Source organism: Bubalus bubalis, chromosome 4 (genome assembly GCF_019923935.1).
Source record: "Bubalus bubalis isolate 160015118507 breed Murrah chromosome 4, NDDB_SH_1, whole genome shotgun sequence".
Classification (NCBI taxonomy): domain Eukaryota; kingdom Metazoa; phylum Chordata; class Mammalia; order Artiodactyla; family Bovidae; genus Bubalus; species Bubalus bubalis.
In genome coordinates, this window is record NC_059160.1 from 76,604,053 (window position 1) to 76,626,277 (window position 22,225).

The following is a 22,225-nucleotide window of genomic DNA, read 5'->3' on the forward strand; positions in this document are numbered from 1 at the left end:
CTGATGTGTTAATATTTTTGCTTGTTTCTCCTGTATGTCTTTGCTGTGCATAGTAATATGAATACAAATTATAAAAACCTAACTGCAAAGAAGTTGGGTTTGACATATGGATCATGACTTTTCCTTCTTTAACATTTGCAGTCTTTACACAAGTATTAATTAAAATGATCAAACTAACCTTGCCTGCCTCTGTGGTAATAAAAGAAGGTACCTATTCTTTATTCCTAATAATTGATTTGCCTGATGACAGTCGCTGCTTCAGCTGTTGACATTGAATACTTAATTTTAGGCAAAATTTTGTTAGTGTATCTTTGTTTCAATCATAGACACCTGTTGAAGGATTTTTGAAAACAAATGCTAAATACTTTATTTCCAAAATATGAGATGTTAACTTTTTCAGGAAGCTCATAAGATGGTGAGAGAAGCAAATGTCAAGCAGGCAACAGCAGAAAAACAGCTAAAAGAAGCACAAGGAAAAGTAAGTTTTTGCTGCTTTTAATAGGATAAAGAAACTAGTAATTACAGTTTGAAAAATACCTTGACATTTATTGGATTTGTTCTGATTATAAAAGTACTGCTTACTTTAGAAGATTTTTTTAAAACTATAAGACACTATAAAGAAGTAAATGTGACATTCCCTGTTTAAATAAAAATTCTACATGATAGAAAAGAAAAAAAAAGAAAAAAAAATAAAGAAGAAAATAGCTACTACATAGATATAATTAATAGTGAACATTTAGTGTACATTTATATTAGAAGCAAATGATTTAAAGCTTTGTGAATCACACACATTGTCAAAAGGATTATATAATTACATTTTAAAGTCAATTATTTTTTAATTCACTAAAAAATCCACTGAAATGTTACTAGATTTGACTATTTTAGAAATGAACTGCACCTAATCATAAGCTATTTTTAAATATGAAGATTCTGAAAATTTGCATCCATTCAGTCGCTCAGTCGTGTCCGACTCTTTGTGACCCCATGGACGGCAGCACGCCAGGCTTCCCTGTCTATCACCAACTCCTGGAGCGTGCTCAAACTCATGTCCATTGAGTTGGTGATGTCTACAGCCGTACCACCCTGAATGCACCTGATCTCATCTGAAAATCCACATAGTGAAATGTTAAACATTTTGATAATTTTAAAATTTTCATCTGACATTGTGAATAGCAGCTGAATCCAGACTGTATGGGAATATCAAAAAACTGATTAAAAATAAAAAGCCCTCCCAAAAAACCCATTTAGTTTACTTTCCTTTTATTACTCCACAGGAAATACACATTAAACTTATGTTTCATCTCTGAAAGTTACCAAATTGTTAACATTTAGCTGCATCTGTCATAAAACATATTCAGTATATGTGACTGTGTTGATTTCTTTTCAAGATTGATGTACTCCAAGCTGAAGTAGCTGCATTGAAGACACTTGTATTGTCCAGTTCTCCAACATCACCTACACAAGAGTCTCTGCCAGGTGGAAAGGCACATTTTAAAAAGGGGCATACAAGAAATAAAAGTACAAGCAGTGCTATGAGTGGCAGTCACCAGGACCTCAGTGTGATACAGCCAATTGTAAAAGACTGCAAAGAGGTAACTCGTCCAGGACTGTCCCCTCTGACTCTGTTGATACTTAGTAATTCTCATCACTGAGGTGTTGGTTATGATTTTTGCCAGCAAAACTTTTAATACAAAATATTCAGTATTAAGATGGGGGAGGCTTTGTCTAGAGCTGGCTGCTTTCAGGGATTCTTCAGTTCCCTTCTCTACCTGGCTGACCTTGGAGTATCTGCTGGAAACTTGGTAAGTTTCTTAATCTCGATATTTCATTTAGGGAGCAAACTGTCATGTGTTGTATAAAGGAGAGTGGGTGACTTTAATGATCTGGCTAGTCAAGATTTATTGCTTGCATGCTCCAGCAAAATATGAACATAAGAAATATATGAAAATATTAGGTGATTTTCTTGAAGAACAGTGCGTTGTTTTTACTTAAATTCTGGGAGAAACAATTTTATATCAGTAAGGTAGTCCTGGAGTTAATTCAGATAATTAAGCAACAAAAAATAGAACTGATGGTAAGCTTATAATTTTATAAGGTATGTTATGAGGATAGCTGGGATAATGTGCTAATATTTTGAGCTGTTTTGAGTAAAAATTGTGTAATTGTAAAATAGTTTTTACTTACATGTGATAAGAAAGCATGTCCAAAGGGATTGATCACTAATTAACAAGCAGCCTTCTCCCATTTTTTTTCTTGAAAGTTGTATTTTACATTGTCGAATTCAAGTCTCTCATTAATCTTGAAGAAGCTGTGCTTGTTTAGATTTTTACATAGAAGCCAGGAGTTTATTGAATTGAATAACCAGGGTTGTTGCTCATTTTAATTGAATTGTATATTGTTTAGTTATTCATAAGAAAAAAAGATGCTGGTGGGAGAGAAGTTCAATACTTGGTTAAATCTGAATGTGATGAAATTAAAATTCACATTGGTTTCTGTTAAATATTTAAACATTTTTAGTCATAACTTTAATTCTGATTTCTTTCAGTATTGATAGCATTTTTAATTGCTTGGTATAACTTGTATTTTTGCTGTGGTTTCTCAGTGTGTGTAATTATGTACCCTTTTCTCCCTGTTTTTTTACACTAAGAAAATTTAGATGTTTCTCGTGGAATGTTATAAAGTTTTGTATTTATGAAATTCCTTAAAATATGCATATAGGTGGCATATAACATTTTGCTTTCTGGCTATATCTTGTATTGTACTATTTTGTGTAAAACTTGTCAAAATGTTTTATCAAAGGAAACACATAAGTTTGACCTGTGTAAATCTTAGATATAACAGTTGGACAGAAAATGGAATATGTCCATGTTTCTATAGAAAATGTGATGGGGCATTCAGTCATGACTGTACAGTGTCTCTTCTGAAATCACTGAGAACACGTGCCATGCATGCACACAGTTAGGCGAGGCTTTGAGATCAAGTCACTCAAATGTGAACTTTTACTGGCTTCTTGCTTGGTAACCTTGGTCGAGTTATTTTATCTCTCTCAACTCTAGTTTTCTTATCTATAAATGGAGGTTATAATATCTATCTTGCCCAGCTTTGAGGATTAAATGTTTGTGAAGTGCTTATTACTATAGTTCCTGACAGAGTCAGCTCTTAATAAGTAGTTTAAATTATTGCCTTTCAATTAGAATCTTTTCTCAGAACACTACTTACCCACTTTGGGTTTTATATCCATCAAAGGGTAGACTTTACAAAGAAAATTAATTTGAAAATGTATTACTTATCTGCTAATAATTTTATCCTTTTGCCTTTAGCTTTGATTCAAGGAATTTATGGATTGGGATGAAAAAAATTCACATTGAGATTGCTATTATACACCTTAGAGGAAAGTCTCTAGGAAAGCTGGGGTACAGCCAGTCTTTGGTTACTTTCACATAGACATACACGCAATCTGAGCTGTGCTGGAGGCCGCAGGTTTGGTTACTCTCACGTAGACTACACGCACGTCTGAGCTGTGCTGGAGGCCACAGGTTTGGTTACTCTCACATAGACTGCACGCAGTCTGAGCTGTGCTGGAGGCCACAGGTTTGGTTACTCTCACATAGACTACACGCACGTCTGAGCTGTGCTGGAGGCCACAGGTTTGGTTGCTCTCACATAGACTACAAGCAATCTGAGCTGTCCTGGAGGCCGCAGGTTTGGTTACTCTCACGTAGACCACACGCACGTCTGAGCTGTGCTGGAGGCCGCAGGTGCAGTCAGTGTTTCATTCACAGGGCGTCTAGTGCTTCTGGACAGGAGCGGCTCAGAGTTGCGGGCAGCTGAGGGACACTGCTCTGTGTTTGGGTGGCTGGGGGCTGGCTGGACCTTTATATGCTGATGGGCAGTATTGAGCTGGGCTGGGGGAATCCAAAGAGAAGAATACTTGGGAAAAATTATTAAATTGGAAGGAAAGAGAAGAGACAACTGGAAGAGTGAATAGGAAGGCTGGTGCCAACTGGATTATTGGTAATTCAGATGGGAGATACTAGATGTTGAAATGGCAAAAAAATCTAAATGAATGTTGTATATTTGAGATAGTCAATTTAGGAGGCTGTGTGTGTGTGCTGCTTTTAGTTTTGCAGCTTATAGAGTAAAAATTTTGAAAATTCTGAAAATAGCTGAACAGGTGGTGTCACTTTTGACCCCAAAATAGATTTCACAATTTGGTCAGCCTCTATTTGTTTAAACACTTGTTTTAATTAACTTGGCTCCAAATTGTTTGTTTTCAGAAAACTTTTGTATTCAGAACAGTGTGCACCTGTGTCTTAAGAAGAACTGCAATATTAGTGTTACACTCTTTTTGGTGGGTAGTGGGTAGGTAATGGTAGTGATCTTTGACACTGTAGTGATTACATTGAAAAGCACCCCCTAGTTATTTGGGAGTTTGGATTGTTTTTTAAAAAGAATGAAATATTGCCATTTGTGGCAACATAAATGGACCTAGAGAGTATCATACTCACTGAAGATGTCAGAAAGAAAAACACAAATATGATCACTTACATGTGAAATCCTAAAAAAGGTACAAATGAATTTATTTACAAAACAGAAACAGACTCACAGACATAGAAGGGATCTTATGGTTGCCAAAAGGGAAAGGCTGAGAGAGGGATAAGTTAGAAGTATGAGATTAACAGATATACACCACTGTATATAAAATAAGCCAAGAATTTACTGTAAAGTACAGGGAACCGTGGGCTTCTCTGGTGGCTCAGTGGGGAAGATCTTGCCTGCCAGTGCAGGAGAGGCAGGTTCAATCCCTGGGTGGGGAAGATTGCCTGGAGAAGGAAATGGCAATCCACTCCAGTATTCTTGCCTGGGAAAATCTCATGGACAGAGGAACCTGGCAAGCTACACTCCAGGGGGTTACTAAAGAGTTGGACATGACTTAGCAGCTAAAACAACAACAGGGAACTATATTCAATACCTTATAATAATCTATAATGGAAAGAATTTGAAAAAAAATGTTTAATTGAATCACTTTGCTGTATACCTGAAACAATATTGTAAATCAGCTATACTTCAATTAAAAAATTGCTATCCTGTATTATAACTAATCAAGAATGGTTCAATTGTTATTTTAAATAAAGAATATTTGTTTTTTGGTAATATATTAATTAGGTTTTGGTTTTATAAAGTGATTTTTTGTTTGTACTTTTTAAAAAGTTATTTTATGTTTTCTTTTGTCAGGCTGACTTATCCCTGTATAATGAATTCAGATCTTGGAAGGATGAGCCCACAATGGACAGAACCTGTCCTTTCTTAGACAAAATCTATCAGGAAGATATCTTTCCTTGTTTAACCTTCTCAAAAAGTGAGGTAATTTTTAAAAAAACTTTAATAGAAATGCATTAGAGTTGTTCCTATACCTTTTACTTAGACATGTTACATATTTTACTATCTATTACACAGATAATTTATAAAATGTCATGTTTTACCATTTTCTCCATTCCATATTAGGATCATAATAATTCCTTGGCATTCGCTTACTGAGCCTTCTTCCTTATTTGAGCAGATGATCACTCAAGCTGCAGTGTGTTTTGCACTGGAGTGAAGTATTAAGTATGTTAAGGGGGTAGGGCTTATTTCTTAACTTTTAGTCCAAGAGTCAGTGTAAAGGAATTTCTGTATACTTCAAGCTGTTTGTTTGGTTTATCCATATGTGATTTTAAAACTCCTGTTTAGTTCCTTCATTGTTAAAACGGGTGAAAAAATGCCTTCCTTGCCTGTGTCTCAGGGTTGTTAAGACAAAACGAAGTCAGTTAAGTAGATAGAAAAACTTCCCTGGTGGCTCAGACGGTAAAGCATCTGCCTGCAATGCAGGAGACCCAGGTTCTATCCCTGGGTTGGGAAGATCCCTTAGAAAAGGGAAGACTACGCACTCCAGTATTCTTGCCTGGAGAACTCCATGGACAGAGGAGCCTGGTGGGCTACAGTCCATGGAGCTTCAAAGAGTCGGACATGACTGTGTGACTAACACTTGGACACTTTCAAGTAGACAGAAAACCTTAAAACACTATGCAAATGTAAGGTCATAATTTTAATTTGTTCTTACACGTGGAAGGTTTGTCTACAAATATCCAGTCAATAAATGTTTTAAGAAAGTTAATCCTAAGAGTCTTTAGAGAATTTAATTACAACACTACTTGTAAGGAGAAGAGGAAGAATAAAATGCTTTTGATATATAGCTGTTAGTCATTATGGCTCTGGCCCTAATTTTAGGTAGATTGCCACGTATAAGTAATCTTGCCAGAATAAAGTAGTTTGCCCATTTCATCAATTGTTTATCAGTTATTACTGTCTCCATCTGGGCATTTAATATTTGATAATTCATTTAATTCTTTTGTATACTCTTGTGCACATAAATACAGTTGGTGTATTTATGTGATCATTAAATATATAGTTCTGTTTAATATATATTGCTCTATTATGATGATCAGTATTAAAAAATAATGCATAAATTTAGTAAAATCAAGCATTAAGATATTCATTTTGAAGTGACTTTAGTAGTGGATGTTAATTGTGGATAAGGGGTGATCTGGAATTAATGTCTTTAATTTCCTTCCAGAAAATGAGAAAAGTTATTTAGCTGTAACTGAATCACTTTTCATAACAATATTGGAGTTATAAAAGAATTCAAACCAAGCTTATGTGGTTTCTTTCTTTTTCATTAGCTAGGGGAACTTGGGGAAAAATAATTTTTAAACATTAGTTTACTGTGAACTAGAATTTTTACATTTTCCTGTCAGCATCTAATATTTTTCTGTGTTCTGTGAAGTTGGCTTCAGCTGTTCTGGAGGCTGTGGAGAACAACACTTTAAGCATTGAACCAGTGGGATTACAACCTGTTCGATTCGTGAAAGCATCTGCAGTTGAATGCGGAGGACCAAAGTATGTTTTCACAATCATGTCTTGTGGAAGAATACTGAGTTTTAAAAATTTTATGTGTTGTAGTTACTCTAATTTTTTCTGGTTTTAAATATGGTTAAATCTGTCGTCAGTTTTCTGTTTAGAGTCTGTGCAGCCCAGAGACCAACCCGCAGGCAGTGTGGGGATTTCAGATGTATCATCAGTGGAGAGCTCTTTAATTACAGACCTGTACGTGGGATCCAGGTAGATCAGGTGTCAGAAACTTTTTTTGTAAACCACATATTGTAATCCATTACCTGATTATGAAATCTCTTTAATGGGTCATAAGCAGATTTTTTGTTGTTGTTGTACTTTTCATGTTCTGGGCTTTTGTATAAAATATTTCTTCTTGAAGTTTGCTTCAAAAATAATTTGAAAAGACAGTGAATTAGACCAGGTCTTACCAAGCATGAAAACAGGGTACCAAAAGACTTGGCTAGTACTTTTCTTCAGTACTCTCATCGTAAAGCTTTCTCACTTTGGTAAAGAAACATTTCTGTCTTCATGTGTAAGAAATATTTGACAGTTGTGTACCTTCAGGGGTGACTCTACATTTCATAGCAGAACAAGCCTTTTTCCAACCAGTTCTGGGAGGAAAAGATTGAAACCAGCAGTACCTAAAACCTTTGGGACAGCTGTTTAAAAGGTGACTTTGAAAGATTTAGGGGAAGCGGCTTAGTTGGTTAAAAACTAGATCAGTATAAGGGGACTGAAGAGCCTAGGAAAGCTCATGTGCGTGCATGCTAAGTCACTCAGTTGTGTCCCAGTCTCTGCCACCCCATGGACCATAACCTGCCAGGCTCCTCTGTCCATGGGATTCTCCAGGCAAGAAGACTGGAATGGGTTGTTATACCCTCATCCAGGGGATCTTCCCCACCCAGGGATCGAACCCACATCTCTTATGTCTCCTTCAGGTTCTTTACCAGTAGCATCACCTGGGAGGCCCAAGAGAGCTCCTAGCTAGCAACAATTGAATCCTGTCAGGCAGGCTATTTGAAGGCAGAAGAGGAAACAGCTGGTTGAGATTAACTGCTAGGTCTGTTAAAACCAGTTGTGGGAGTTGTGTTGTTCTTCCTGTTTCCTGTTATGCACATTGCACTCTCAGCAGGATCAATCAGTGCTGGTATTTGGGTAACTTATTTTTTTAGTCCTGTGTTTGTTCGTGAGCCGCAAGTCTGTCTACCTAGAGTTGTGTCCTGTTTTACACTCCCATGCAACCCACTCTTGCCTGGAAAATCCCATGGACGGAGGAGCCTGGTGGGCTGCAGTCCATGAGGTCGCTAAGAGTTGGACACGACTGAAGCGACTTAGCAGCAGCAGCCACACTTGTAGTATGGTGGCGTCTGAATTTTGGGGAAGAGATTTACATTCCTAAATTCTACTCATCAACAAACTCCTGGGTAATTTTATCCTGATTGTTAACGATAGCAGTTTTTGTAGTTCTAAGTTCTGTGTTATACCTTATTTTACAAATAGCAGTTTTTATTGTAGGATTTTAAATTTATGATTGCATTGTATCTATCCCACATATTAAATGTGCAGTATCATCAAATGAAATCTATTACAGTAGATTTTTACAATATTTTAGGAAAATAATTATACTGAATGAAAGTGAAAGTCACTCAATCATGTCCACCTGTTTGTGACCCCATGGACTATACAGTCCATGGAATTCTCCAGGCCAGGATACTCTAGTGGGTAGCCTTTCCCTTCTCCAGGGGATCTTTCCAACCCAGGGATCAAATCCAGGTCTGCATTGCAGGTGGATTCTTTACCAGATGAGCCACAAGGGAAGCCCAAGAATTCTGGAGTGGGTAGCCTGTCCCTTCTCCCGCGGATCTTCCCAACCCAGGAATCAAAGGGGGTCTCCTGCATTGCAGGTGGATTCTTTACCAACTGAGCTGTTTAGGGAACAATTAAGGGTATTGTGCTTGTGGAAATGGGGCCAGAAGCCAAGATATTTGCAGTGCATATTGTGTGGAGAAAACCAAAGGAAAATGTTGTCCTTTTTTTTTTTTAAATGAAACGTGAAGTATGGCCCCGGCTAAGGCTCTTGTGGATAAGATTGTCAAGACAGTCACTAAGTGAATGGCATAGTGCTCTGGGAATTTTGTGGAAGGCAAAGTCATTCCACTGGTGGTGATCAGAACTATTATTAGAGGGGCTTTGGTTTGATCTGAGTTTTAGAAGTGTGGGTGGAATTTGGATAACAAAGACTGAAGAAGGAAACAAGGTAACTGCGTTCAGTGGATGATGAGTGTATGGGGAGGAAAGATGTGTAAAGAAAGGAGTTAGAGGTGACTGGATGGGTGATGTGAACTTTTGGAAGTTAATAGGGCTCTGGTTTACAAGATGATAGATGCAGACTTAGACACGTTGACATTCTTGAGTGAAAATGGCAAGCAAGGATTTGAAATCTTGGGACTAGAGCTATTGAGATACTGAGATATGGTGTTTTTTTTTTTTAATCGGAATTAGAGGTCAGAAGACTTAGCGTTGAATTCTAGCTCTAATAAAAATATATTAGCTTCAGAAATGAGATAACTTAAACACTTTATTATTCTAAAAGTTGATATTAAAACCATTTTACCTGAGTCATTTGAAAGTTAGAAAAATGGTAGACAGATATATGTCTGCTTCCAGAAGAGTGTTAAGGTGATTTTTATCAGTTTGATGGTTACTTTTTTCTCTTGTGTAAATTATGCTTAAAATAGTATAGTTCTAAGGACTTTTAACACTTGTGCCTTAAATTTCTTGATCGTCCATCCTCAAGCTAGTAGTAGTGCTTTTAAATATTATTGTAGATCATTAAAGGCATTTTCTAATAAAGGAACAGTGAGGTGAAATCTCTTTGAAAAGGTAAGAATTCTTCTGTGATTTGAATGGCCAAAATTATTCTCTTTTAAGTAATCATTTGTTGTGTGTTTGCTTAATATGGAGCCACATTCATTTCATATTTCTCGTGTATAGCTGAAAATTCAACATCTAGTTAATACATTTTTCTTTATGACTTATAATGTCCTATAAAATGCTGTTGGCCACTTTATTTTACTTTAGAGCTACACTAAGTTTGCATTGACAAGAAGTGGTAGCTGTCTTTAGTCAAGCTTCTAATTTAGCAGGGTGACAGCTGGGCTTCTTTGAGTCCAACCTGATCTTGTTGAGCAAGTAGAGTGACAGGTGGCCTTCACTTAACCAGCAACTACTGAATGTCTGCTCTCTGCCAGGCGGATACTTATTGTCAGGCATTTAAAGATGAATACAGTACATTCCCTGCTCTCAAGAGGCTTTCACCCTATCGTAGCCTGAAAACCCTCATACATGTTGTAGTATGCAAAGAAGAAGGTCTGTATGTCTAAATGTAGTATGTACTCTTTGTGTAATTGTAATTGTTAAGATGCAGTGTATTTGTAAGGTATCTTATTCCTTTGTATTTCTTAGGCCTAGGTGCCATGTTAAATGCATATACACCAACCCAACACACCAAAAAGTATCCCATCTGGAAACTGTTGTCTTGCAGGGTAGTAGCATGTTTTGAGACTTGAACAGTTACTTTTAAGTTTTTTTCAACTAAGACAGAAGTTGAAGTCCCAGTGGAAAGCTGTGACCTGCCCTGTAGCTGGTTACTTATTTGTAACTTTGTTCCTGGTTAGGACATATATTGGAGAAGGAAATGGCAACCCACTCCAGTACTCTTGCCTGGAAAATCCCATGGACGTAGGAGCTGGTAGGCTACAGTCCAAGGGGTCTCAAAGAGTCGGATATGACTGAGCGACTTCACTTCACTTACTTCATACTTTATCACTGAAGAAGGAAATGGCAACCCACTCCAGTATTCTTGCCTGGAGAATCCCATGGACAGGGGATCCTGGCGGGCCATGGTCCATGGGGTCGCAGAGAGTTGGACACGACTGAAGTGACTGAGCAAGGACATACATTAAAACATCTAGCTTTTATTTCTAGAACCATACTGAATGCTATGCCTGTAAACTTCTACTAGAATGTAAGCCCTAGAGGGTAGGGCTTTTGTCTTTGTCATCTTCACAGAGTGCCTGATACAGGGTAGGTTGTCAAATATTTGTTGTCTGAATGAGGGTGCAACTTGTTCAGAAGGTAGGGGCAAAATGCTTTTAATTTTTTAAAACTAAAATTTATCCTTATTTTACAGAAAATGTGCTCTCACAGGTCAGAGCAAGTCCTGTAAACACAGAATTAAACTAGGGGACTCAAGCAACTACTACTACATTTCTCCTTTTTGCAGATACAGGGTAAGTAATGTAACCGTGAATTTTAATAAAGTTCTCTTTGACATGAAATATTTGACTGTTTAACATTCTTTTCTTTTTGGCCCAGATCACTTCTGTCTGTAACTTTTTCACATACATTCGGTACATTCAGCAGGGACTTGTGAAACAGCAAGATGGTGAGTGTCAATTCATTATAAAATATTTGCATGAAAGTTCAGTAAAAAGTATAGGACATAATAGTAATGCTCAAATAAACATTATTGGTACATTTATATTGAATCTCTTTTATAGGTCTAATGTGTGAAGAATTTGGGAACAAAAGCATCTTTTAAAACATGTTGTATTTAATCCTCAGATTTGCCACATTTTACTCTAATGTTGAGTTTGAAGCAGGATCAGTTTTAACGTTTAAGGAATATATGATAAACCAGATGGTAAATGTGAGAGGAGCATAAAGCCCGTTGAATATACTCCTTAAGAAATAAAACTGAACAAGCTCTAAATGTGATCAGGCTTATTTTAATTAGTGGAGCCCACAAGGCACTAAGCTTTTTCTGTATTTTCTCCTTTCACGTGTGAGTTAATAAAGTAGTTGTGAGGGTAATTCCGAATGGAGTAAAGATCACTGTCTTCTAAATCAACAGAAATGTGTAGATGATATATCCAGAGAGCTAACCTAGTGCCAGGGTGGCAGCATTTTTAATTGTAGTCTTTCATGATCAGTTATGGTTTTATAGTTGATGTCTTAAAAACCAGCCATAGAAACTAACATGACCTGACAGCTCCAAAATATATATTTTTTAATACATATGGTTGTTTTAAAACAGAAATAGCAGATACTGAGCTAGGGACAAGTCCGTGCCAATTTTGTATTTGAAGTTGTGGAGAATTTTCTTGTTTATCTTTTCCAGACCCTGAAAATTTTCTTATATTGAAAAACTGGTAAAAGCCTACTGTGTTTTAGTAATGTAAACCAGTGAATGTTAACCCTTTGGAAGAATTAGTTGTGTTGGTAAAAACTTAAATTTAGCATTTTCAAACTCTGGTATATAAAACAGTCATTTGTTTATAATCCCATGTAATTAGAGGTTTTTTTTGGTAATTAGGTTTTAATGCCTAAAAGAATAGGGGTGAAACCTGTCTCTAATCAATATTGAATTTAAAAAGGCTGCAGAGCATACAAGCAGTCTTTAAACTGTACAGTACTTTTTATGACTGATAAAAATGCGAAGTCAAGTGGGCCTTAGGGAAGCATCACTATGAACAAAGCTAGTGGAAGTGATGGAATTCTAGTTGCACTATTTCAAATCCTTAAAAATGATGCTGTGAAAGTGCTGTACTCAATATGCCAGCAAATTTGGAATACTCAGCATTGGCCACAGGACTGGAAAAGGTCAGTCTTCATTCCAATCCCAAAGAAAGGCAATGCCAAAGAATGCTCAAACTACCACACAATTGCACTCATCACACATGCTAGCAAAATTCTCCAAGCTAGGCTTCAACAGTACATGAACCATGAACTTCCAGATGTTCCAGCTGTATTTAGAAAAGGCAGAGGAACCAGAGATCAAATTGCCAACATCCGCTGGATCATCGAGAAAGCAAGAGAGTTCAAGAAAAACAGCTACTTCTGCTTTATTGACTATGCCAAAATCTTTGACTGTGTGAATCACAACAAACTGTGGAAAATTCTTCATGAGATGGGAGTACCAGACCATCTTACCTGCCTCCTGAGAAATCTGTATGCAGGTCAAGAAGCAACAGTTAGAACTGGGCACGGAACAACAGACTTGCTTCCAAATTGGAAAAGGCATACATCAAGGCTGTGTATGGTCACTCTGCTTATTTAACTTATATGCAGAGTACATCATGAGAAATGCTGGGCTGGAAGAAGCACAAGCTGGAGTCAAGATTGCCGGGAGAAATATCAATAAACCTCAGACACGCAGATGATACCACCCTTATGGCAGAAAGCGAAGAACTCAAGAGCCTCTTGTTGAAGGTGAAAGAGGAGAGTGAAAAATTTGGCTTAAAATTCAACATTCAGAAAACTAAAATCATGGCATCCAGTCCCATCACTTCATGGCATATAGATGGGGAAACAATGGAAACAGTGACAGACTTTATTTTTTTGGGCTCCAAAAGCACTCCGGATGGTGACTGCAGCCATGAATTTAAAAGGCGCTTGCTCCTCGGAAGAAAAGCTATGACCAAGCTATGCTGCTAAGTTGCTTCAGTCGTGTCCAACTCTGTGCGACCCCATAGATGGCAGCCCACCAGGCTCCACCGTTCCTGGGATTCTCCAGGCAAGAACACTGGAGTGGGTTGCCATTTCCTTTTCCAATGCATGAAAGTGAAAAGTGGAAGTGAAGTCGCTCAGTTGTGTCCGACTCTTAGCGACCCCATGAACTGCAACCTACCAGGCTCCTCCGTCCATGGGATTTTCCAGGCAAGAGTACTGGAGTGGGGTGCCGCTGCCTTCTCCGACCAAGCTATGACAGCATATTAAAAAGCAGAGACATTACTTTGCTGACAAAGGTCCATCTAGTCAAAGCTATGGTTTTTCCAGTAGTTATGTATGGATGTGAGGGTTGGAGTATAAAGAAAGCTGAGCGCTGAAGAATTGATGCTTTTAAACTGTGGTGTTGGAGAAGACTCTCGAAAGTCCCTTGGACTGCAAGGAGATCCAACCAGTCAATCCTAAAGGAAATCAGTCCTGAATATTCATTGGAAGGACTGATGTTGAAGCTGAAACTCCAATACTTTGGCCACCTGATGTGAAGAACTGACTCATTAGAAGACTCTGATGCTGGGCAAGATTGAAGGCAGGAGGAGAAGGGGACGACAGAGGATGAGCTGGTTGGATGGCATCACTGATTCGATGGACATGAGTCTGAGCAAGCTCCGGGAGTTGGTGATGGACAGGGAATCCTGGCGTGCTCCAGTCCATTGGGTCGCAGAGAGTTGGACACAACTGAGTGACTGAACTGACTTTTTCTGACTTTAATAAAATGGAAATCTTTTTTAATATCTGGTGGTAGGTAATATTATTTAAGCTTAAGAACATGATTTGTGCCAAGTTGTCAAGCATATTTTTTCTCTTGTTAAAAAAGAGTTTTTGTAGGGACAAATGAAAAGTACTCTACTTTATAGGAAGAAAGGGTCATAAGTGGTAGGGATTGACAGTGATGAAAGTGACGTCTTCTCTGGCTTCTCTTACTCTTTCATTTCACAGTATTTGGTACACATTATATACTGAGTGGGTTTGTAGTAAATTATTATTGATTTTACATTCTGCTTATTATCTGTGCCTTGTGCTGAAAAGGATTTAAGGCAGCTAAATGTAAAGCAGGGTTTCTCAGCCTTGGTTCTATTACTGTTTTAAGCTGGATAATTCTTTATTGAGAGAGGCTGTCCTGTGCATTGTAGGATGTTTTAGTAGCATCCCTGGGCTTTACTCACTAGATGCAAATAATGAAAAACATTTCCAGACGTTGCCATATGCACACTGGGGGGCAGAATCTCCCTGGTTAAGAACCACTGATCTAAATCAGTCTAATCTGATATGTCAGAGGGAGACCTTTTATAATCTAAAACAGAGCCAACTTTCCCCCACTTAATAGAGTGGACTTACAGAAGCAGAGATAATAGAAATTTACAGCTTATCCTCTGAATTTATTTTTTTTTCTAAGTAAGCCATACACAGAACCTTTCCTTGTCATTACAAAGAATGTTACTGAAGTTCTCTGGACTGTCTCGTGTTTTCTTTTTTTCCTATTTACTCTGTTAGTTTTAATGAAAAGTGAAAAATGGCCAAGATATAGCAAACTAAGCAAGAAGATCCATAAGTGAGATGATAACTCTTGCACAATCAAGCATTGAGAATAGTTACTCAAGAAGGCAGCAACATTGCCAGTTACTCACAACACTGAAATGTCTACCATGGTAGTCATTGATAATATCTAACAAATTGTGATGGAAAAAGCAGTAAATATATTCATTAATAAAACTGGGATGCTCAGAAGTACATGGAAAAGTTAGTGTGAAACAGTGATAGGATGTTAAGCATTAGGTACATCATTAGAAGTGTCCAGTTGGCATTTCAACTAATCCTAAATTTTCATTGAAACAAAAAATAATTAAGATGATATTTTATGATTTATGTGTCCCTCTTTTCTGTTTGTGTAGTTGACCAAATGTTTTGGGAAGTTATGCAGTTGAGAAAAGAGATGTCATTGGCAAAGCTGGGCTATTTCAAAGAGGAACTCTGATGTTCTGCCTGGGACCATCCATGAACCTCCCTGAAGACCTGGAAAATGGCTGAATATTTTTACGGTTACTTGATATTTATTTCCAAGCAGCGGGTCCAAGACTTTTTCCCTCTTTTGCAGATTATACTAAGAAGTACTGTGATTTCTTTTTAAACTGACCTATGCTGTGTTTGCTTATTCTTTAGTTGAACACACTATAAAGAATTACAGGTGTACTAGTGATTGTAATTTATAGTTGCAAAAAATAGCTAAATAAATAAACATTAAATTGAGTGTGTTTTTGCTTTCTCTTCTAGCTCTGACATGGTATGTAGGGTCATTTGAATTTGAACTTTAATTTTCAAACTGCAGCAGCCTATGAAGGACAAGGAAGAAGGCTAAGTGGACAGGATCACCTTCCTCCCCCCACACCCACTAGAATGACTATTTTTGTCTGTTTTTATATGTTAGGATTAAAAGAAAAGACTTTATTTAAAGAAAGACTTCTTCTGAAAAGAAAGTTATCTGTTTTAATCATTCGGTTCTAATTTAAAGAATCCCATTGTTGTGGTGATTAATTTAAATATATCAGATAGAAGACAGTCACATTTTATCCTAGAGATGCATTCTTTTGGCATCTTGATGTGATGCATCTGTACTTTATATTTGTTGAGCTCTGAGTAATCACTGAAAGGACATAAAGATAATATGATGTGTCCTCCAGGGAGTTGTAAGGGATGTGGATTGAAAGAGTGATACCTGCAAAGGATAGACTGGTCATTGAACCTCTTGATTTATAAATTCAAATTATAAAACAAATTGTATGGAGAAACTAAGAGTAAATAGTTTCATGACGCATGCATGCATGCTAAGTCACGTTAGTCGTGTCCGACTCCTTCCTTGTGACTCCAGGGACCATAGTCTACCAGGCTCCTCTGTCCATGGAGTTCTCCAGGCAAGAATATTGGAGTTTCCTTGCCCTCCTCCAGGGGGTGCTCCTGACCCAAGGATCAAACATGCGTCTCTTACATCTCCTGCATACAGTAAGTACAGAAAAGCAAAAAGAAACAAGAAACTACTTTAGTGTCTCCATCTAGTGAAAGCCACTCCATATTTTTGAAGAATAGGTTTTCAGATATTTTCTACCTACATATATACATTTCTGAAACAAAAAGTAGACTTTTTTTTTACTTAAATATTCTACAAAGCTTAATCACTGTAAGGTTTTTATTTTAGGATGTTCAGTTCAGTTCAGTCGCTCAGTCGTGTCCGACTCTTGGCAACCCCATGAATCGCAGCATGCCAGGCCTCCCTGTCCATCACCAACTCCCAGAGTCCACTCAAACTCACATCCATCAAGTCAGTGATGCCATCCAGCCATCTCATCCTCTGTCGTCCCCTTCTTCTCCTGCCCCCAATCCCTCCCAGCATCTGAGTCTTTTCCAATGAGTTAACTCTTCTCATGAGGTGGCCAAAGTACTGGAGTTAGCATAGTTTAATTAATTGTGTTTGGAGATTACTGTTCCCAGCTCAAGAATATGAAATTGAAAATGAAATTTGAAACTAGAATTTGATAACTTGAGTTATAACTAGAGTAACTTGATAGTTACTCTAATGTGAGGACATAATAAACATGCTCTCAGACTTTGAAAGCTTCAGAAGATTTTTCCACCCAAAGATGCAAATTAAAAACACTTTTGAAGAAAATACTAAAAAGAGAAACAAATCCAGGAGATGCTTGAGATTTGAGAGGAAACGTGATAGCTTACTGATAACTTAAAAAGAATTAAAAAACAAAGGTAAAGAAAAACATTAAATTTCAAGTATATTCATAACAATTTAGAACTGAAATTCTTTATCAACACAGTTGGAATGGGAGGAGACTAGAGAATATGGGGATATATTAAAGTTCTCATCTTGTTAGATGAAAGATGGAGATATCAGTTAAAAGTGAAAGGCCAAAAAAAGACCAAGTAGAGAACCAAACAGTATGATATGGAAATAAAAGGTAAGATGAGATAAACTCACTAGTGAAAAGATAATCAAATTGGTTTAAAATACATGATACTAAACAAAACAAGGACATGGAAAAGTTAGAATAAAAGAAGGAGAAAACATAATCAGGAAAATACTAAAAGAAAGCTAGTGTGATTATACAGCAAAACAGATGTCATTAAAACAAAAGCATTATTATAAATAGAGGTTCTAGATAAAGCTAAAAATTTAGTGCACTGAGAAGACTTAATGAGAAAATAGAAATGATAGAAATTTAAAAATACTAAGAGCTAACTAATAATATCAGAACCTACAGTGATGCAGAGAAAGGCTTCAAGGAAAAGTTTATAATGAGTTAGGTGTCCTGTTAAACTATACAAGAACAGGATAAAAGAGAGAAGAGCAGAAATAGAATGCAGTAGAGGGTCATCAAAGCCATTGAGTCTTTGAAAGGAGGAACAAAACACAAATTTCTAGCAAGTTATACTGAAGAAAAAAAAATAGAAAATGTCAAATAACCCATATTGGGAATGAAAAGGTATATGTCACTACAGACATTAAAAGTGGAAATGTTAAGTAGGTATTGGAAGCTGTTGTTATTTTAGTCGCTGAGTCATGTCTGACTCTTTGCGACCCTAAGAACTGTAGCTCACCAGGCTCCTCTGTCCATGGGATTTCCCAGGTAGGAATACCAGAGTAGGTTGCCATTTCCTTCTCCAGGAGATATTCTGACCCAGGGATCAAACCCACGTCTCCTGTGTTGCTGCTGCTGCTAAGTTGCTTCAGTTGTGTCCAACTCTGCACGACCCCATAGATGGCAGCCCACTAGGCTCCTCTGTCCCTGGGATTCTCCAGGCAAGAACACTGGAGTGGGTTGCCATTTCCTTCTCCAACACATAAAAGTGAAAGGTGAAAGTGAAGTCACTCAGTCGTGCCTGACTCTTAGTGACCCCATGGACTGCAGCCTACCAGGCTCCTCCGTCCATGGTATTTTCCAGGCAAGAGTACTGGAGTGGGGTGCCATTGCCTTCTCTGCTCCTGTGTTGCAGACAGGTTCTTTACTACTGAGCCACCGGGGAAGCCTATACTGGATATACAGGTCTAAATTCAGTGGTAAGGTCAGATCTGGAGATAAGTTTGGGTGTAGTTAGCCATGAGAGCTTTGGGGATACTTGGGAGTCAGAGAAATATGGCGCTGAGCCCTGAGTTACTATGACAGGTAGAGGAAAAGCCTGGAAGAAGACTGACTACAGAGGAGCTAATTAGAATAACAGGCAAAGGAGAGGGAAGATTAGGGTGCTAATCAATGACTTACATTCATGAGAGTATTTCTACCCAAAATTTAATTGCCCTGATTACCAATTCTGAAAAAAGATTTTTTTGATAAGTAAGGTCAGAGCTGGGGAGAGAGCTTAGCCCAGTGAAGACAACTCTGGGTTGGGAGTTGCTCAGAAGACCTACATTCTGGTCCAGGCTTGAGTCCGCAAAAACTGGAAAGTTAGGCAGGTGGCCACTCCTCTCTGGCCTCCTCTGTAAAGCTGGATCAGGTGTTCTCCATGGTTTCTCCCAGCTCTAACAGCCCACAGACTTTAACTAAACATCTACACTGAAAGAATAAAGATTTTGTTCAGTCCTGAAAGGAACTTGCAACCACCTACTTACCCATTTCCACCAACACCACCTTGTGACTCCTGTGTGTTTTTGTTTCATGCACCCAGAGTCTAAAATGGGTCTGATTTTGTTCAGCTCTTATTTTCAAAGATTTTCTTCATTGGATTTTTCCCTACATAGATTTCCCCCCCATATGATACAACGTTTAAAACAAAGAGAGCTGATTCATTTTTCTGTACAGTAGAAACTAACATGACATTGTAAAGCAACTATACTCCAATAAAAATTAAAAACCAGAGTCCAAAGCAGTATGAATTTGTTTGTACTAGAAGATGATTTTTTATTTTCCTCATGGGATGCCATGCATCTTAATAGCTGATTTTCTTGTCTTTGTTGTGTGGACAAAGACCCAGTGTAGTGTCTATAATTGTGTGTAGAACTTCTATAAAGAGAATTCCTCCACACATTTGTTGATTCATTCATTCACACATCTCTGAGAGTCTTGTATGTATCAGAAGCTGCTGTAGGTGTTGCAGGTACAGCAATGAGCAAGACAGACAAGGTCGCAGTTCTCATGGAGCTCTCAGTAGTGGGTAATGGACAAAAAGACAAATGTTCAAAGATTGGACACGTCCTCTATAATTAAAATGGCGTAATGGCTAGAGGGAATGGATGACCACTTCATATTGGGTGGTGTGGAAAGGCCACATTTAGGACTTGGCATTTTTAGGCGGGGCTCTGAGGAGATCCAGTCTTGAGATGGGAAGAGAATAGGGAGAGTATTTTAAAGCTGGTGTTAACCCCTGAGGAAGAAATGAAAAAACGGCAAGGAGAGCTAGTGTAAGAGAAAAGTGGAGAAGTGGGCACTCAGACCATGCAGATCTTTGTAAGTCGTGGTTGAAAAGTCAGTATTCTGTGACAGCTGGTCAGGCTCTAGCTGGCCCTTTTCAACTCAGCTTTTAAATACTGGAATCCTCAGATTTTTGTGCTGGGTCCCTTTCTCCTTATCTGAATGTTCTTTAGATCATCTCATTTAGGCTCATGGTTTTAAAAACTTTATATAACCATTGCTCATAACTGCATCTCCAGCTCTGGTGTTATCCCTTTCCTTGCTCCAGACCCTTGTATCCATTTGCCTACTCAGCCACTCCACTTGGATTTCAAATGGGCGTCTCAAACCTAACATGGCTGAACACTCCCAGCTGCTTAAGCAACAATCTAGGTCTTCTTGATTTCTCCTTTTCTGTCACCACTACCTCAATCCAATCCATTAGCAAGTCCCATCAAGTCTCAGAAACGTATCCTGGCACCATCCGCTCTTCAATGTTCACTTTTCCACTCTGTCCAAGCCATCATCTTTAACCTGAATTTCTGCAATAATCTCTTGGTATCCTGGCTTCCACTCCTGGCCCTCTATAATTCCTGACAGCAGCTGACATGATCATTTTAAAAACAAAAATCAAAATGTCTTTTCATGGCTTCTTAGAAAAATAAATCCAAACTCAATAGGAAATCAAGTTTCCACAGTGGTTATTGTTAACAGAGAAAAAACAATAAAAATCAGATTGGAAAACAATTCATGAATCTTTTTAAAATGAAAAAAAAAAAAAGAAGAGGAGCAAGCTTGTCAAAGAATAGAAACACTTGCCAAAGGCATCGGTCCCAGAAGTACAAGACCACGAACACTCTGACTTCAAGAGAAGGACTGGTATGAATACAAGAACTCTGGAGCTATGGGTCTCAGGGACAGCCTTTTAAAAAATACTTATTTGGGGTTTCTCTGGTGGCTCAGTGGTAAAGGACCCACCTGCCAATGCAGGAGATGTGAGAGACGAGGGTTCGATCCCTAGGTCAGGAAGATCCCCTGGAGAAGGAATGGCAACCCATTCCAGATCCTTGCCTGGGAAATCCCATGGACAGAGGAACCTGATGGGCTTCAGTCCATAAAGCCTCAAAGAGTCAGCTGAGCACAGCACAACAACACGTGCTGCCACTCAAGAAAGTGGACTTAGGGTTCCCTCCTTAGGCTCCCTCCTTCTTGAGCCTCCCTCCCACCTCCCCCATCTCACCCCCCTAGGTTGTCACAGAGCACCAGGGTGAGCTTCCTGTGTTACACAGCACCTTCCCACCAGCTAGCTATTTTACATATGGTAATGCATGTATTTCAATACTCTCTCTCAATTAGTCCCACCTCCGCTGTGTACATGTCTGTTCTCTATGTCTGTGTCTCTATTTCTGCCCCTGCAAAGAGGTTCATCAGTACCATTTTTCTAGATTCCATGTATACGTTAATATACGGTATTTGTTTTTCTCTTTCTGACTTACTTCACTCTGTGTAACAGGCTCTGGGTTCATCCACCAAGGACAGTCTTAAGAGAGACAGTTTCCCATCACTACATGCCCAGATTTAACCACAGCAGCTCAGCTCTGATCATTTATCTACTAGTGTTCTTACGAAATGTTAATACCAAACAAATCCAAGGGACAGGCTCCGTTAGATTGGTACTCGAGATAATGAATCTCCATCTAATGTGTGCAAGATGGGATGCCTAGTAGAACTGGAAAATCTTAGACCATTGGAGAAGTAAAGCTCAGAATTGAGGCAAAATATAGGTAATATTTATTATTCACTGTGAGGGAGAAACTTCCACTTGAATTCCAGTTGCCACCAGTTGTATTGTGGTCAGCTGTCTGCTCATTAATCAATACAGATATATTTTCTAGCCCTTCCAGCATCTTTCTTCTTAATTCTTTTGAGGCTTTCCTCAAACCCTGTTGATTATGATTTAGCCTCCAACCCAGACATTGCCACCTGAGGCTGCATTGTGCTTTCACACATGTGCTGTTTGTCTTTGACAGTGTTTTGATTTATTGTTTTGTTTCTAAACAGATTATTTGCAACATTTACAAATGTGATTTAAAACTGCGTTTCCAGCTCCTCTTTTCAAGTTGACTGTTTCAAGAACCCTAAGTGCACATTCTTGAGTGGCAGCACATGAAGGAGGCTGAGTGACTCCACCTTCTGGCAGCTCCACCCTGAGGGTGTGTCTTCTCTGGTTTGCTCTCTGCCCCACCACCCATAACTGTCTTCTGGACACCACGGCTAAGGGTCAGTTGTCGGTTATCAATATGCTTGCATGGTGGTTTTTGCTTATTTTGACCCATTTT

At 38.3% G+C, this 22,225-nt stretch overlaps 1 protein-coding gene across 3 annotated transcripts in view; it reads left to right on the forward strand.

Annotated features, from left to right (window-relative positions):
* Window positions 1-15,744, forward strand: part of LOC102410495 (RAB3A interacting protein) — a 55,987-nt gene extending 40,243 nt beyond the window's left edge. For all 3 annotated transcript variants that reach the window (XM_025283958.2, XM_006058397.3, XM_006058398.3), the window contains exons 5-11: window positions 401-478; window positions 1,389-1,592; window positions 5,236-5,364; window positions 6,824-6,936; window positions 11,123-11,222; window positions 11,308-11,377; window positions 15,390-15,744. In XM_025283958.2, coding sequence (XP_025139743.1) covers window positions 401-478; window positions 1,389-1,592; window positions 5,236-5,364; window positions 6,824-6,936; window positions 11,123-11,222; window positions 11,308-11,377; window positions 15,390-15,472 — 777 coding nt within the window. In that variant the 3' untranslated portion in view covers window positions 15,473-15,744. The remainder of the gene's footprint in view (window positions 1-400; window positions 479-1,388; window positions 1,593-5,235; window positions 5,365-6,823; window positions 6,937-11,122; window positions 11,223-11,307; window positions 11,378-15,389) is intronic.
* The last annotated feature ends 6,481 nt before the right edge of the window (window positions 15,745-22,225 follow it).